The 12,542-nt window shown below is 48.6% G+C and overlaps 1 protein-coding gene across 5 annotated transcripts in view; it reads left to right on the top strand.

Moving 5' to 3' along the window:
- SLC25A48 (solute carrier family 25 member 48) overlaps positions 1-3,111 on the top strand; it is a 43,746-nt gene extending 40,635 nt beyond the window's left edge. For 4 of the 5 annotated variants that reach the window (XM_080672561.1, XM_080672564.1, XM_080672563.1 and 1 more), the window contains one exon: positions 2,477-2,757. Coding sequence is in view for 2 of the 5 variants with exons in the window: in XM_080672564.1 (XP_080528690.1) it covers positions 2,477-2,488 (12 nt within the window). In the remaining 3 variants the exon portion in view is untranslated. Of the gene's footprint in view, positions 1-2,476; positions 2,758-2,835 lie in introns of those variants that run through there. The other variant, XM_080672562.1, reaches the window with a different exon arrangement.
- The last annotated feature ends 9,431 nt before the right edge of the window (positions 3,112-12,542 follow it).

Here is a 12,542-nt window from a genome sequence, read left to right as displayed (position 1 = left end):
AAAAAAGAAATCAACTGAAAGAACAGCAACAAAAACCCTGTAATTCCAAGACCTTTCTATTATTTTCTAAGTGTTTTTTATGTGTAGCCCCAAAATGGGATCCTACTTCCCACGATGTTTTATAATCTCTCCTGTTTAATAGTCCAGGACCGTTTTTCCATGTCCTTAAATCTTCAGCCGCAAGGTGGTTTAATGCCAAGGCCTGGCCGATCCCAGAGTGGCTGGACGCTTGCCAGAGCTGTTGCAGTCTGTCACTTGTGACCACCCTGGTGATTGGCTACTTCAGGAGGAAGGAAGAAGTTTCTAGCACACCAAACCCTGATTGTTTTGGACTTGGCCATTCAGGACAGTGACCACCCCGACGGGAAGCATTTCTTCCTGAAAGTGCTCTGACCATACAAGAGCACAGATGTCTGCTGGGGTGGGAGGAGGCTGGTGCGCCCAGCAGGAATTGGGGGGAGGGTTTCCCAGGGACTTTTCTGGAGCCTCATCTTAAACAAGCCTCACACCAGGAGATCAACTTCCTGCTCTGACCCAAGAACACCAAGGCTCTCTAACAGGTCTTGGCTTTGAATTTACCCCCCAGCTCTGAGATCTCGGGCCAGTCATGGTTCACGCCAGGGTAGCATCCATGCCTAGAGCACATGGAAACCAGTGCCTCCCTCATAGTCTAAACTGGAGACAGTGAGATGATGTCATTAGAGAACTAGGGAAGTGGTAGGATGGTGACCATCTCAAAAGTGCCCGAGAGCGGGCAGTGGGAATCCACGGAATTGCTTTCAAGTGCCTGCAGGACACAGCCAGCGCCAGTCAGCTTCAGCCTCCATCTAACAACCAGATGCAGAGCGCTCCCCGGCTCCCACACTTCCTTTTCACCCACCTGCTTAGTTAGCTCCCCAGGTCAACACAAGAGTGACCCATGGACCATTTGTACCCAAGTGAACTCAGCATGAGGTGGTTGTTTCGTGATGTGGTTTTATCTGTTCATTGGAGAAACCCGAGTCAGACTATGCGAGGGAGATGACCTTTGGTGATAGAAAGGGGGCCCAGCCACGGGTCAGTTCTTGGGCTTGTCTGAGGCCTGTGACTCCAGTGCACCACTCCTACCTGTCCACCTGGATCCCCCACATCCAGAACCTTCCAGAAATAATGCTGTTCTGCCCCTGCCATGACTTTCGTACTCCAAACCTCATTGGTCTACTTTCGATGTCAGGAAAATTCATTTTCAAGGGAATAGATACAGTCTCCCTCCCACCCATTTTTATGAAAATATGCAAATATAGTGGAACCTTGGTTCTTGAACTTAATTCATTCTGGAAGGCTGTTTGAAAACCGAATCTTTTTTCCCCCACTAGAAATCATGTAAATTGAATTAATCCATTCCAGACCCCCAAATGATTCCATTTTAATCTTCCTTTCTTTGAAATTTTCTCCCCTTTAACCCCCCCCCCAACCCCTACCCCACCCCTGGCCTTCACAACACTATTGTCTGGCTCATTGGTTATGCATATATGTATATGAGTCCTTTGGTTAATCTCTTCCCGTCTCCTCCTGCCCTTCCCCCCCCCCCCCGCCACCCCCCAGATATGTCAGTCTGTTCTATACCTCCATGTTTATGGATCTTTTTTTAAAAAAATATATTTTATTGATATTTTACAGAGAGGAAGGGAGAGGGATAGAGAGCTAGAAACATCAATGAGAGAGAAACATTAATCAGCTGCCTCCTGCACACCTCCCACTGGGGATGTGCCTGCAACCAAGGTACATGCCCTTGACCGGAATCGAACCCAGGACCCTTCAGTCCGCAGGCCGACGCTCTATCCACTGAGCCAAACCGGTTTCGGCTATGGATCTATTTTGTTCATCAGTTTATGTTCATTAGATTCCACTTATAAGTAAGATCATGTGATATTTGTCTTTCTCTGACTGGCTTATTTCACTCAGCATAATACTCTCAGTATATAATACATACAGCACATGCCTAATGTACTGTTTAATCTATAAACACTTTAAAACAAAAAGGACATGAAATATAAATGAAAATTTAACAAAAAGGAAATGAAATGTACAGTAAAAATTAAAATTTAATAATAATAAGCAGCAACAAAAACACACAAAAATATTCACCGCACCATTTCCTGAGATGTTAACAGCGTGCAGTTTAGCAATAAACTGACTCATACTCACACATTCTCTCTTTTGTTAGTCACCTAGGAAATGTCTGACTGATCATACAGGTATCAGCATGAAAGGGCTGTCAGGTTGAGAAGCCAACTGTTGAAGATGGGAGATGTTCGGTACAGAGAACCGAGGTTTGACTATAACCTAGACAACCTCATAGCCTTCCGCCAGCCTGTTCTCATGGTGATACTTTGCCAATCATTGCTTCACCCAAGCAGCTCTAAGTGGGTTGTTTGACTGCTAGACCTTGCTGACTGATTATATGAAAGCCTTACCTTTCCTCCTTTTTCCCCAGGGCCAGGGCTGATGTCATGGACCAGGGCCTCATTCCCTGCAGGGCGAGGCCTCTCCAGAACCTGCTAACCTCTGAACCCCTTCTTTCCGATTGCAAGCGCTCTGCTCCTCCCCTCCCAGCTGGACCATTGATAGATCGCCACCTATTTTTTATCTGCACTGGCACCTGGCAAAAAGTGGGGCAAAATAGACCTGCTTCCCACGACTGCTGTAAACTCACTGGGAATTCACAGAGGAGCTGGAGTTGTCTCTAAGTTTCCAAATAAAAACAATGAAAACTTCTTTAGGTCATTTCTGTATTGGATGCTTCTGCCTGGCTTCCAAGAGACACAGGCCACCCTCATTCTTCCCTCTGTTTAGATCCCTGTAGATGTCACCAGTGAAGAGGCCACTCCACACAGGTGAGAAGTCTCACTTCCCTTTTCCCAGCTGCCTAAGGTGGGCAGGGAGGGCGCGGCAGGTGAAGGGGCAACGGAGTGAGAGAAAGCCCTGCAGGCACTCGCCCCACGCAGCCTGCAGTACGTGCTGGTCACACGCTCCAGAGGCGGGGGCACTGAGTGCCGGTGGGGTGGGCATTCTCTGGGCCTTATTTTCACATGGAGAACAAAATGAGGCAAAATAAAATACTTTGTCCACAGCCCGTTTTCCAGAATGATGTCATGATTCTAAATTGTGTTTCTCACTAGAGCAGCTGTGGGCAAACTATGGCCCACGGGCCGAATGTGGCCCGTTCGACTGTTCTATCCGGCCCGCAGAGCCGAAAGAGCGGAGGGTTCTCTTGCTCTCCCCTCCGCTCCTTCACCAGCAGCAGTGTTAACCTGGCAACGTCGGGAAACACGGCCGCAGCTCCTTCTTCTGAGTGGGGGGATTTATATCCGCCCATTCAATAGAAGGAACAACCTCTCAATCTTCCAGAGGCTCCTTGTAATGCCCGCGGACGCGTCCCCCGACATCACCCTGGGAATGCGTAGACACGTTATCGTGGTGATGTAGGGAGACACGCCCCTGGAGAGCACAGTATCAGAGCCTTTCTGAGGTAAGATTAAGAGCTCTACTCAAACACAATTTTTTCCTGTTCTCACATTCTGTACATCACAATGACTTGTTAATAAAACAACAAAGACTTTCAGCTTTTAGGGCTTGTATCCACTGCAGTTTTTTTTCCCCACTGCGGACGCGCGCAGCAGGGAAAAAGACACACAGAGGACATGTCACACTAGCCATGCTGCGGCTGCATTTTTTTGCTGATACGGATGCGGTATCAGTAACGCTACCGTGGCCACTAACCGCATTTACTGTTTACACATTTTGTTCTTTTCTATTTGTTTTAGTTTTAAATTATTTTATTATATTTAAGTTTAATTTGAAAGGCTTTTGTACCTTTCCTTTGTTAGGCAATTTTATTTTGCCTTTGCCATCTTCAATATAAGGTATGTTATTGTGCTATGATTCCTCCATTTTTTGAAGTTTCAAATTATAATAATTAGTGTTTACATTCTTCTTGTTAAAATGTTTGAAATGAATAAAACTATTGGAATAATAATAAAAAAAGACCGTACCCTTTTATGTAATGATGTTTACTTTGAATTTATATTAGTTCACACAAACACTCCATCCATGCTTTTGTTCCGGCCCTCCGGTCCAGTTTAAGAACCCATTGTGGCCCTCGAGTCAAAAAGTTTGCCCACCCCTGCACTAGAGCCATGTGGGGAGGCCATTGCTCATGTCCGTGACGTCACTCCCACTTTTTGTGCCTACAACAGGCATCTTTAATCGGGCAGAGAGCCTCTCCTGTGGAGCTGGGTGCAGCTTCAGAGTCCTCCTCAACACAGTGCCTGAGCAGCCGCCACCAGCCGGTCAGAAGGAATCTATTTGCCATTCCTGGCTTAAAACCAGTGGTGAAAATATCCTTAGATTTCTTTTCTCTCCCCCTCCCCCACCTCCGTGATTTCTTCACCCCCTTCACCCCTTTGAGTGATTCAGAGATGTCTCTGAAAATTCCCTGCCCTACCAGGCCCAGTACCAAGGCACAGCGCTGCTCAGACATGAAGAAGTTGAACGTGTTCAGCCTCATTGTTTATCCTGATGCTTTAGCCCAGGGTTCCCTCCGTGAAATAAACCCTCATTGTGCCCTCCTCGATCTTTCTGCCTCACAGCCCCTGGCAGTGGGGGCGGGGGTGTCCCTCGGGCAGATCTACGGGCTGCAGTCCAACTCTCCATCCCTCCACCAGTCATCAAGCATTCGCTGAGCACCTACTACAAGCAGACTCTGTCCTTTGTGTTGGGGACAGCAGCACTTCCATTCTGGTGTATGGTTCTACTGACAGGACAGGTGGGTCTGCCCACCCAGCATCACTGGTCCTGGGCAGGCACTGTGGACACTGGTGAAGAGATGTCCATTGTCATCTAGTCCATTCCCGATGAACCCGAGGTCTTTTCTCTAACGCTGTCTAAAGTGTGTTTTTAAGTCTGCCTCAACGAGACCATTTCCCGGTGCTGGTCCCAGTTGCCCAGTTTGTTTGGAAGTGGTGGTGTGTTCACAAGGCCAGCGAGGGCTTCTGCTGGACACCCTGATAAGGCTGAGATCCAAAAAACAACCTTCTTCAGTGTCAGAATCCTCTGCAGTTTCTCCCGGTGTTCTCCGATCTGCTCATGACAGGAGGAGGTAAACAGAAAGAGGCCTTGCTGACCAAGTACCATGTACCCGAGCTCCTGCTGAGAGCGGGACTTCCAGTTCCATTTGATAATCTTGGGGCCACACTGCTCCCTGCTGTCCAGCCCATGGAACCTCATTTCATCGTGGAAAAGAGAAAGCTGTTGGGACACCTGTATAATGTACAGAGTCCTGAACTGTCAGTGAAGGCCTTTGGCAATCCTCATCAGAACTGCTCTTCCAGACTCACCTCTTATTGCTCTGTCCCAGGATCCCTGTACTTCCCACAATTTTCCCATCCCATCCAATGCCGGGCACATGTGGGCATTTAAATGTTTGTTGAAGGAATGATTGAGTATCCAACAAACCCACGGGATCAGCTCCTATCTAACCATCACCCCCCAGGCTGTTCTGCCTCTGCTTTTCTTTAGCCTGGACACCCTGACCTCCATGAACAGGGAGCATTCCTGTTATCGGAGAAAAAGTAACAATTACCATTACTCTTGTGAGCCCTGAGGCGGGTGGGGAAGACATCTACTAAGAAGGGCTCCTGGTGATGAACTGGGCTCATATTTAAAAACAAAACAAAAAGCAGAGCGTAGCAGCCATTCCTGCATGGACCCTCTCACGAAAACTGCACTTCACAGAGAGGCCTGTGCTGAGCTGCCTGCCTGCACTGTGTTCCTGCCATCTGAGCCAGCCCTTATAAAGTTTCCTGAAATTCTTTTTCAACCAGTAGGATTGAGGCTTTCCCAGGCCAATCAGAGCTGCACAGCTGTGACCAATCAGAGTGGCTATTTTAACCAATCAGGACAGTGCCTTTTGGGCCAATCAAACTGCAAGGATTTGGAGCCCTCATTTGCATGAGACAGACCAATCAGGGACCACGGGCAGGGATTTCTGTCCATATAAGAATGAAGCTGGGGCCCTGGCTGGGTGGTTCAGTTGGTGGGAGCATCATTCCCCATATGTCATGGTTGTGGGTTCCATCCCCAGCCAGGGCACATACAAGAATCAACAAATGAATGTATAAGTAAGTGGAACAAAAAAATTGATGTTTCTCTCTCTTTCAAAAAAAAAAAAAAAAAAAGAAAGAAAGAAAGAAAGAAAGAAAAAAGCAAAGAAAGAAAAAGAAAATAAAGGAATGAAGTGTCATCTCCCTGGCTGAGCTGAAACACCAAAGCTTTGCCAGAGCAGAGTGAAGCAGACCAGCATGGAGCAGAGCAGAGCTGTCTAGCAGGAGAGGGGCCTGGCCCCAGGACCCCTGGCCCCAGAGTTGTTCTATAGTTGTGCTGTTTTCATAGCCGTGCTGTATCACCATGCAGCTGTTCCACAGCCGTGTTTGCACTGAATAAAGTTTCCTTCTTCACTGCATCCCCAAAGGGGATTCTTGTTGGCATTGAATTAGTGCCAACACCCACCAGTTGACACTCTATAACAGCAGTTCTCAACAGCGGTCCCGTTCATTCTTCAAAATTATAGAGAACTTTTGTTTATGCAGATTGTAACATTTACCAGAAATTAAAAGAGAATTTTAAAAACATTTATATAAAGCGTAATAACCCTATTACATTTTAAAATAATAACATTTTTAAGAAAATAGCTATGCTTTCCAAAAAAATAAACAATGAAAGAGTTGCACTGTTACATTTTTGCAAATCTCCCCAACTTCTGGCTTAACTAGAGGACAGGCGGATCCCCATACGCTTCTGCTTTCAGTCCGTTGTGATGTCAGTTGCCGCGTAGCCTGTGGAAAGCTCCATTGCACACTCGTGGGAAAATGAGAGTGCAAAGGGCAGATACCATCTTCTGTTACATGAAAATTGTTTTGACCCCAGGGCCCCTTGCTCCACAAAAAAATCTGTCACACAAAGGCTTTCCTGGTTGGTAAGCTGCAGAATCACCACTTGGTGGCAGCAGAGGTCAACTAAATCCTGCACAGGCATAGCCTTCTGGTGGCTTGTGACCCTGGCCTCAGTGATGAGAGCGTCTGGGCCCTGTCACTATTCTTCCTGTGTTTGGGGTCTCTTGCCTCCCTTATTGTCCTTTTACTTCTCTGTGGAACGAACCTCAGACTAGGGAGACCTTTGCCTTGGGTTCTAGTTCCAGGCCTGTCATCAGCTAGCTGCATGGCCTTGGCAAGCTTTTGCCTCTGCTGCGCCCAGTTTCCTCATCTGTAAAATGGCCACACAGAGTATCCCTACTTACCTTCCAGGGCTTCAATAAGAATCAAGTGCAAAAGTGGTTTTCTAAACTGTAAAGTGCAAAACATAGGGGTTAGAGGACGATAGGGGAGGGGGGGTCCCTGTGATTTTTCTTGGCCTGCCTTCCTCTCTGTGCATCTGGGGTGTTGCATTTTTCAGGGGGCCACACAGGATGGCTGCGGCAGTGCTTCCTTGGCCTCGTCTCTGCAGGTGAAACCCCGAGAGCTCCAGATGCCTGGCTCCTAGGCCTTTGGACCGATACGTGAACATCTGATATGCATACTTGGGGAGGAGTGGTTGCAGATGCTGATATGGTCCTTCTGTGCCCAGGGTGTCTGACGAGTCATTAGTTCAAGTCCTTCAGGGTTCTGGCCCCTCTCTCAGACTGACATCAAAGAAATTTCCAGGAAACATTTTGTCCAGCAGAGGAGTTCAGCCCATATGCACCTCGGATCCAGAAAAGCTATCCACAGGATCACTGCTTCCCCCACTGGCTGAAAGTGAGGAGCGGCCAGTATTCTCTGGGCTCAGTCACCCCTGCCAGTCACAAGACCCACCCCAGTGCCCTGCCCCTCTGCCTCCCGGCAGCGAAGGCCAGTCTCTCTCCCACATACCTGCAGACTCTGAGGGTGCTGCTGCATTCGCTGTTGTGCTGAGGTCAGCACCTGGCGCTCCCTGCGTGCTTTATTGGTGTTTGCTGAGTGACTCACCACAGCTTCAGGTGTGTACAAAATAAATGAACTCTAACTAAATTTAGGTTTTTTCAAGCATCCATTCTCCCTGATGGCAGAAAAAGTAATTTTGCCATTTCAGGGTAAAATTCTGAAATTACAGGTGAAATGCAGCCAGTTCAGGATTTTCTCCTTCTCCTCCCTGTCCTGAGGGTGACTTAAGTTAGATTTGGGAGTTTGAGGTATAGGAGAAGCTTCTGTCTCTCAGGAGATACATCACCATACCTGGCATCCCCCCTCTCTAGTCCTAAGTCCTGGTCTTTCCTCCATGGTGGCTTCTGTGGAAGCGTCTTCATTCCCGTTTGGCCCTGGCCACATGGCCCATGCATGCCATATCTGCCAACCCAGGGCCTCTCCGCTATGCTCCATGACACATCCATGCCCCTCTCTGGTCAAAGTATTTGATTAGACATTTCTCTAAGGAAGAAATATACGTGGCCAATGAGCACACGAAAAGATGCGTCAAAAGATGCAACACTAGTTATTAGGAAAATAAATCAAATTCACAGCGAGATAATTGGACTGGGATGGCTACGATAAAAACGATAGATAATAACAAGTGTCGATAAGGATGTGGAGAACTTGGAAACCTCATGCATTGCTGGTGGAAATATAAAATGGTGCAGTCACTTTGGAAAACAGTTTGGCAGTTCCTCAAAAAGTTAAGATAGAATTACCATGTGACCCAGCAACTCCACTCTTAGATGTAAACCCATGAGAAGTGAAAACATATGTCCTCACAAAAACCTTTACATGAATGTTCATAGCAGCACTATTCATAATGGCCAAAAGGCGGAATCAACCCAAATGCCTGCCAACTGATAAATGGGCAAATGAAATGCAGCCTATCCATAAAATAGAATACTATTCGACAGTACTGAAGTACAGCATCAATACCTGCTACAACATGAATGAAATGTCAAAGCACCATGCTAAGTGAAAGAAGCCAGTCACACAGAAAAACGCGTATGGCATGATTCCATTTATAGGAAAAATCCAGAAGAGGCAAATTTATGGAGACAGAAAGTAGATTACTGGTTGACTAGGCTGGAGGAATGGCTGCTGATGTGTACAGGGTTCTTCTAGGGGTGATGGAATGTTCTCAAATTAGATTGTTGCCCAGTCCTGAGACTATAATAAAAGCCATTGAATTAGCCACTTTACATGGGCGAATGGTTTTTGTATTTCTGCTGAGAGCTCCCTTTCCGGAGGAAGAGAGGTCTTGGTCTGGGTGGGGAAGGAATCACAGGGTTGAGCCTTTACAATATCGTCCCGTTTCAAACCGGAAGGGTGGGAAGATAGAGAAACAGATGCACGGGGACTGGTCAACTCAAGGCCAGCAGCATCGGGCGTGGCTTTGGCCAGCAGTGGTGTGGCCTGGTCAGGAATCTCTTTTGGAAACAACTTAGCTTGGGTCCTAGCAACATGGACGAGGCGGCTGGCGTGCAGAGAGCTGCGACCCCCTGCCGGTCAGACTGGGGAGCTGCCTCTGGAGTCTGGTACCGGAGTGAGGACCTTACCGCTTGTAAGCAGTGTGCCCCAGGCAAGTTGTGTAACCTCTCTGGGCCTCCGTTTCCTCATCTGTGCATTGGGAATAATTATATGAAATAATTACAGATCTCTCTCAAGGGGTGGTGGTGAAGATCCAACTATACATTCCGCAACGCATGCTGAGCACAGTGCCTGGTAACAGTAAACGCTCCGTAAATGTGAGTTCTCCTTCTAGAGAAATCGCAACTCTCGGGGCACAGGGAGGAGGGGCGTCACCTCACCCAGACTCCCGAGAAGAGAAGCCGGCTTTAAGGTTGCGGCAGGGGTGGGTCCTGCGGGTTTTACAACTTTTGCAGAAAAGCTGAGGGAAACCACGGAGCCCTGCTGGGGATGAACCTGTGGCCGTGGGTTGCAGCTCATCTCTGCCCACCTCTCCAGCGGCGATTGCGTTCCCGGGTTTGTTCCGAGCCCAATCGCCAGCATCTGCCCCCGCCGTGATCTCAGCGTGGGTGCGCTTGCAGAGGGAGGAAGCCGAGACTGCGGCCTGTAAACCACATTGTGTAACGCCACACAGCTGCGTCTGGGACAGTCATTCAGAAAACCCAGAAGGAGGAGAGGAGAGGGGAAGGCCCTGCAGCGCGGCCCGGACCCCACGTGGCGGGCCATCGGAAGCCTGTGTCCCTCCTGGAGACGCCCAGCCCGCCCAGCCCAGGTAAGCCCAGGAGAGCCCTCTGTGAGGGGGCAGAGCCGGGCGGAGAAGGGCCCTCAGCCCTCAGCACAATTCTGGGTCCAAACAGCTCCCAAAGCCCAGCGTTTGTGGACACTCATTTGGCTGCCGAACCTGATCACCTCATGCGGTGGCTCCTGTGTGTGCTGCAGAATATTAATGGCTTTCCTTACGGAATCCTGCCCGGCCCTGCTCTGGGTGTTATGTAACATATGACGTGTGCACTGTGTATTTCCTTCCTAAACCGCTCAACGGTTTGCCTGCTGAAGACTACCTGGGCCCCAGGTTTTTGGAGATGGGCGTGTGGGCTCATATTAAATTTCTTTTACCCTCAGACTGCAGTCAGTGAACACAGCAGAGGCAGCTGGCATTCCCAGAGTAAGAGCAGAAGGGAAATGCAAGGGTTTTGCATCAGAGACAGCTGGGGTGGAGTCCGGTCTAACTCTCCCCAGCTGGGCCTGGGGAAATCATCCCGCTTTCCTGAGCCTCTGTTTCCCTCCCTGTCACACGGGAATCACAACACCCACCCCCGTGGCCATTGGGGGAATGACTGAGATGAGGCATGCTTAGAGTAAGTGCTTAATATTACATGCCAATACTGATAAATAATAATAAGTGTATTGTTTGATCCTTTTCTCAGTTTGTCCATGGGAATCCACAACCAAGCTAGGGAGACAGGCAGGACAGCCCTCTGGAAACTGCGTGCAGGGGTCACTGTGCGTGAAGGGGAGGGCGCCGAGGCCATAATGCTCAGAGTCTCAGGGGAGAAACCATAGAGCAGATGCTGGGAGTCTAGTAAACACAAATCGCACACCCAGGAAACCTTGCTAGAACTTGCGTCCCACCCCCACTCACCCACCACTGCCACACAACGTTTTCACTTCTCGAGAGAAGCAGGTGGATCAACAAACTGTGACGATTGTCTATTCGTCTTAAGGTCTGTGTCCCCTGCAAAATGCTTGGTGGCCTTTAGCGCTGAGGGAGGACGAAGGCTAACCCAGTGGTGCCTCTAGACTTAGAAATCCAACTTGTTACCTTTGATACACACACCCCTGCAAACTAATCGCTGAGAAATTTACCTTTCAGTCCAAACTAAGATTTAAAAAAGTATGACTGACTATCATCATGGACCCACAATTTCTGTCCCCAAGAAGATAACAAAGCACTCCCCTGACATGGGCCTCCTTTGCTAAAACTCCTCCTTCTCCTTCTCCTCTGTGGGAGGGCTGGGCTGCAGGAGAGGGGTTGGGGGCCAAGCTTGTGCCTGCCCCCTCGCTAAAGGAGCTGCACAGCCCAGGGACCCGGCCGCTCAGCTCATCAGAGAGCCTCACTTTGGCCAAGGGCTGTTTGCAGTGCAGGTCACATGGGATGTTGTTGAGGTTGTAGTTGATTGAAAATAAAAGCTGAGCAAAGCCCTTGGAGAAATTCTGTCTCTTGGTGCTCTAAACTTCCCATATTATTGTGGTCAAAAGTACCTAAGAAGTCTAGCCCAATAGGGAGGGAAGCACTTCTATTCCTGACAGTACCCAGAAAAACAGTCCCCATCCTAGGAGCCTCTAAACTCTTCCCAAGCTTGAAGCCTTCGGGCTGCAGGGGAGGGGGCCATTCTGATGATCAGACCACCCCAATTCCTCTGCACCAGCCAGGCACTGCCCCGGCCGGCCGTGGAGGTGCTAGCCGGAGGTGTTTAGGTGACTGGCTGTATGGATCCTAGGGTTCCTCTGGTTTGTGCTCTAACCCAGCACCTGCTCCACGAATTGCTCCTGGCTCAGCCCCAGCACTTTCTGTGCATAAACATGCCCACATTCCTGAGTGCTCTCCCCGCTTCTGGGCTTGCCAAACGGCTAGCTTCTCCCGCCGTTAGTCTCTCAGGGCCCCAAACACTTGGCGATGCCCAAACCTCCCTCCCCCAGCACCCACAGCTGGGGCGCCTCCGGCATGCCCTTGTCCCCCAGTAGCAGTCCTCAGGCTCCCCCACAGCCCCAGCCCCCGGCGGCCATTCAGCCCTTTGGCAGAGCTTATTGTGCTTTGTTCTCAGCAGCAAGGTGGGAATAAGCACCTGGAGACCAGATGTGCTCTTTTTTTTTCATATGTATTTATTCCAAAATAAAGATATAAAAATTTAAACAAATATATATTTTTAATTATAAAAAATATAACACTTGATTTTGATTTAGCGTGGCTTACTTAATTTTTAAATTGCAACAACTTAAAGAGGAGGCTTTTAAAATTCAATAAATAGAATAAATACTATTTTATCT

This window comes from Plecotus auritus (genome assembly GCF_963455305.1).
Source record: "Plecotus auritus genome assembly, chromosome: 6".
Taxonomy (NCBI): Eukaryota; Metazoa; Chordata; class Mammalia; order Chiroptera; family Vespertilionidae; genus Plecotus; species Plecotus auritus.
The sequence above is the reverse complement of the archived record's forward strand: the minus strand, read 5'-3'. Positions and strand labels throughout refer to the sequence as shown.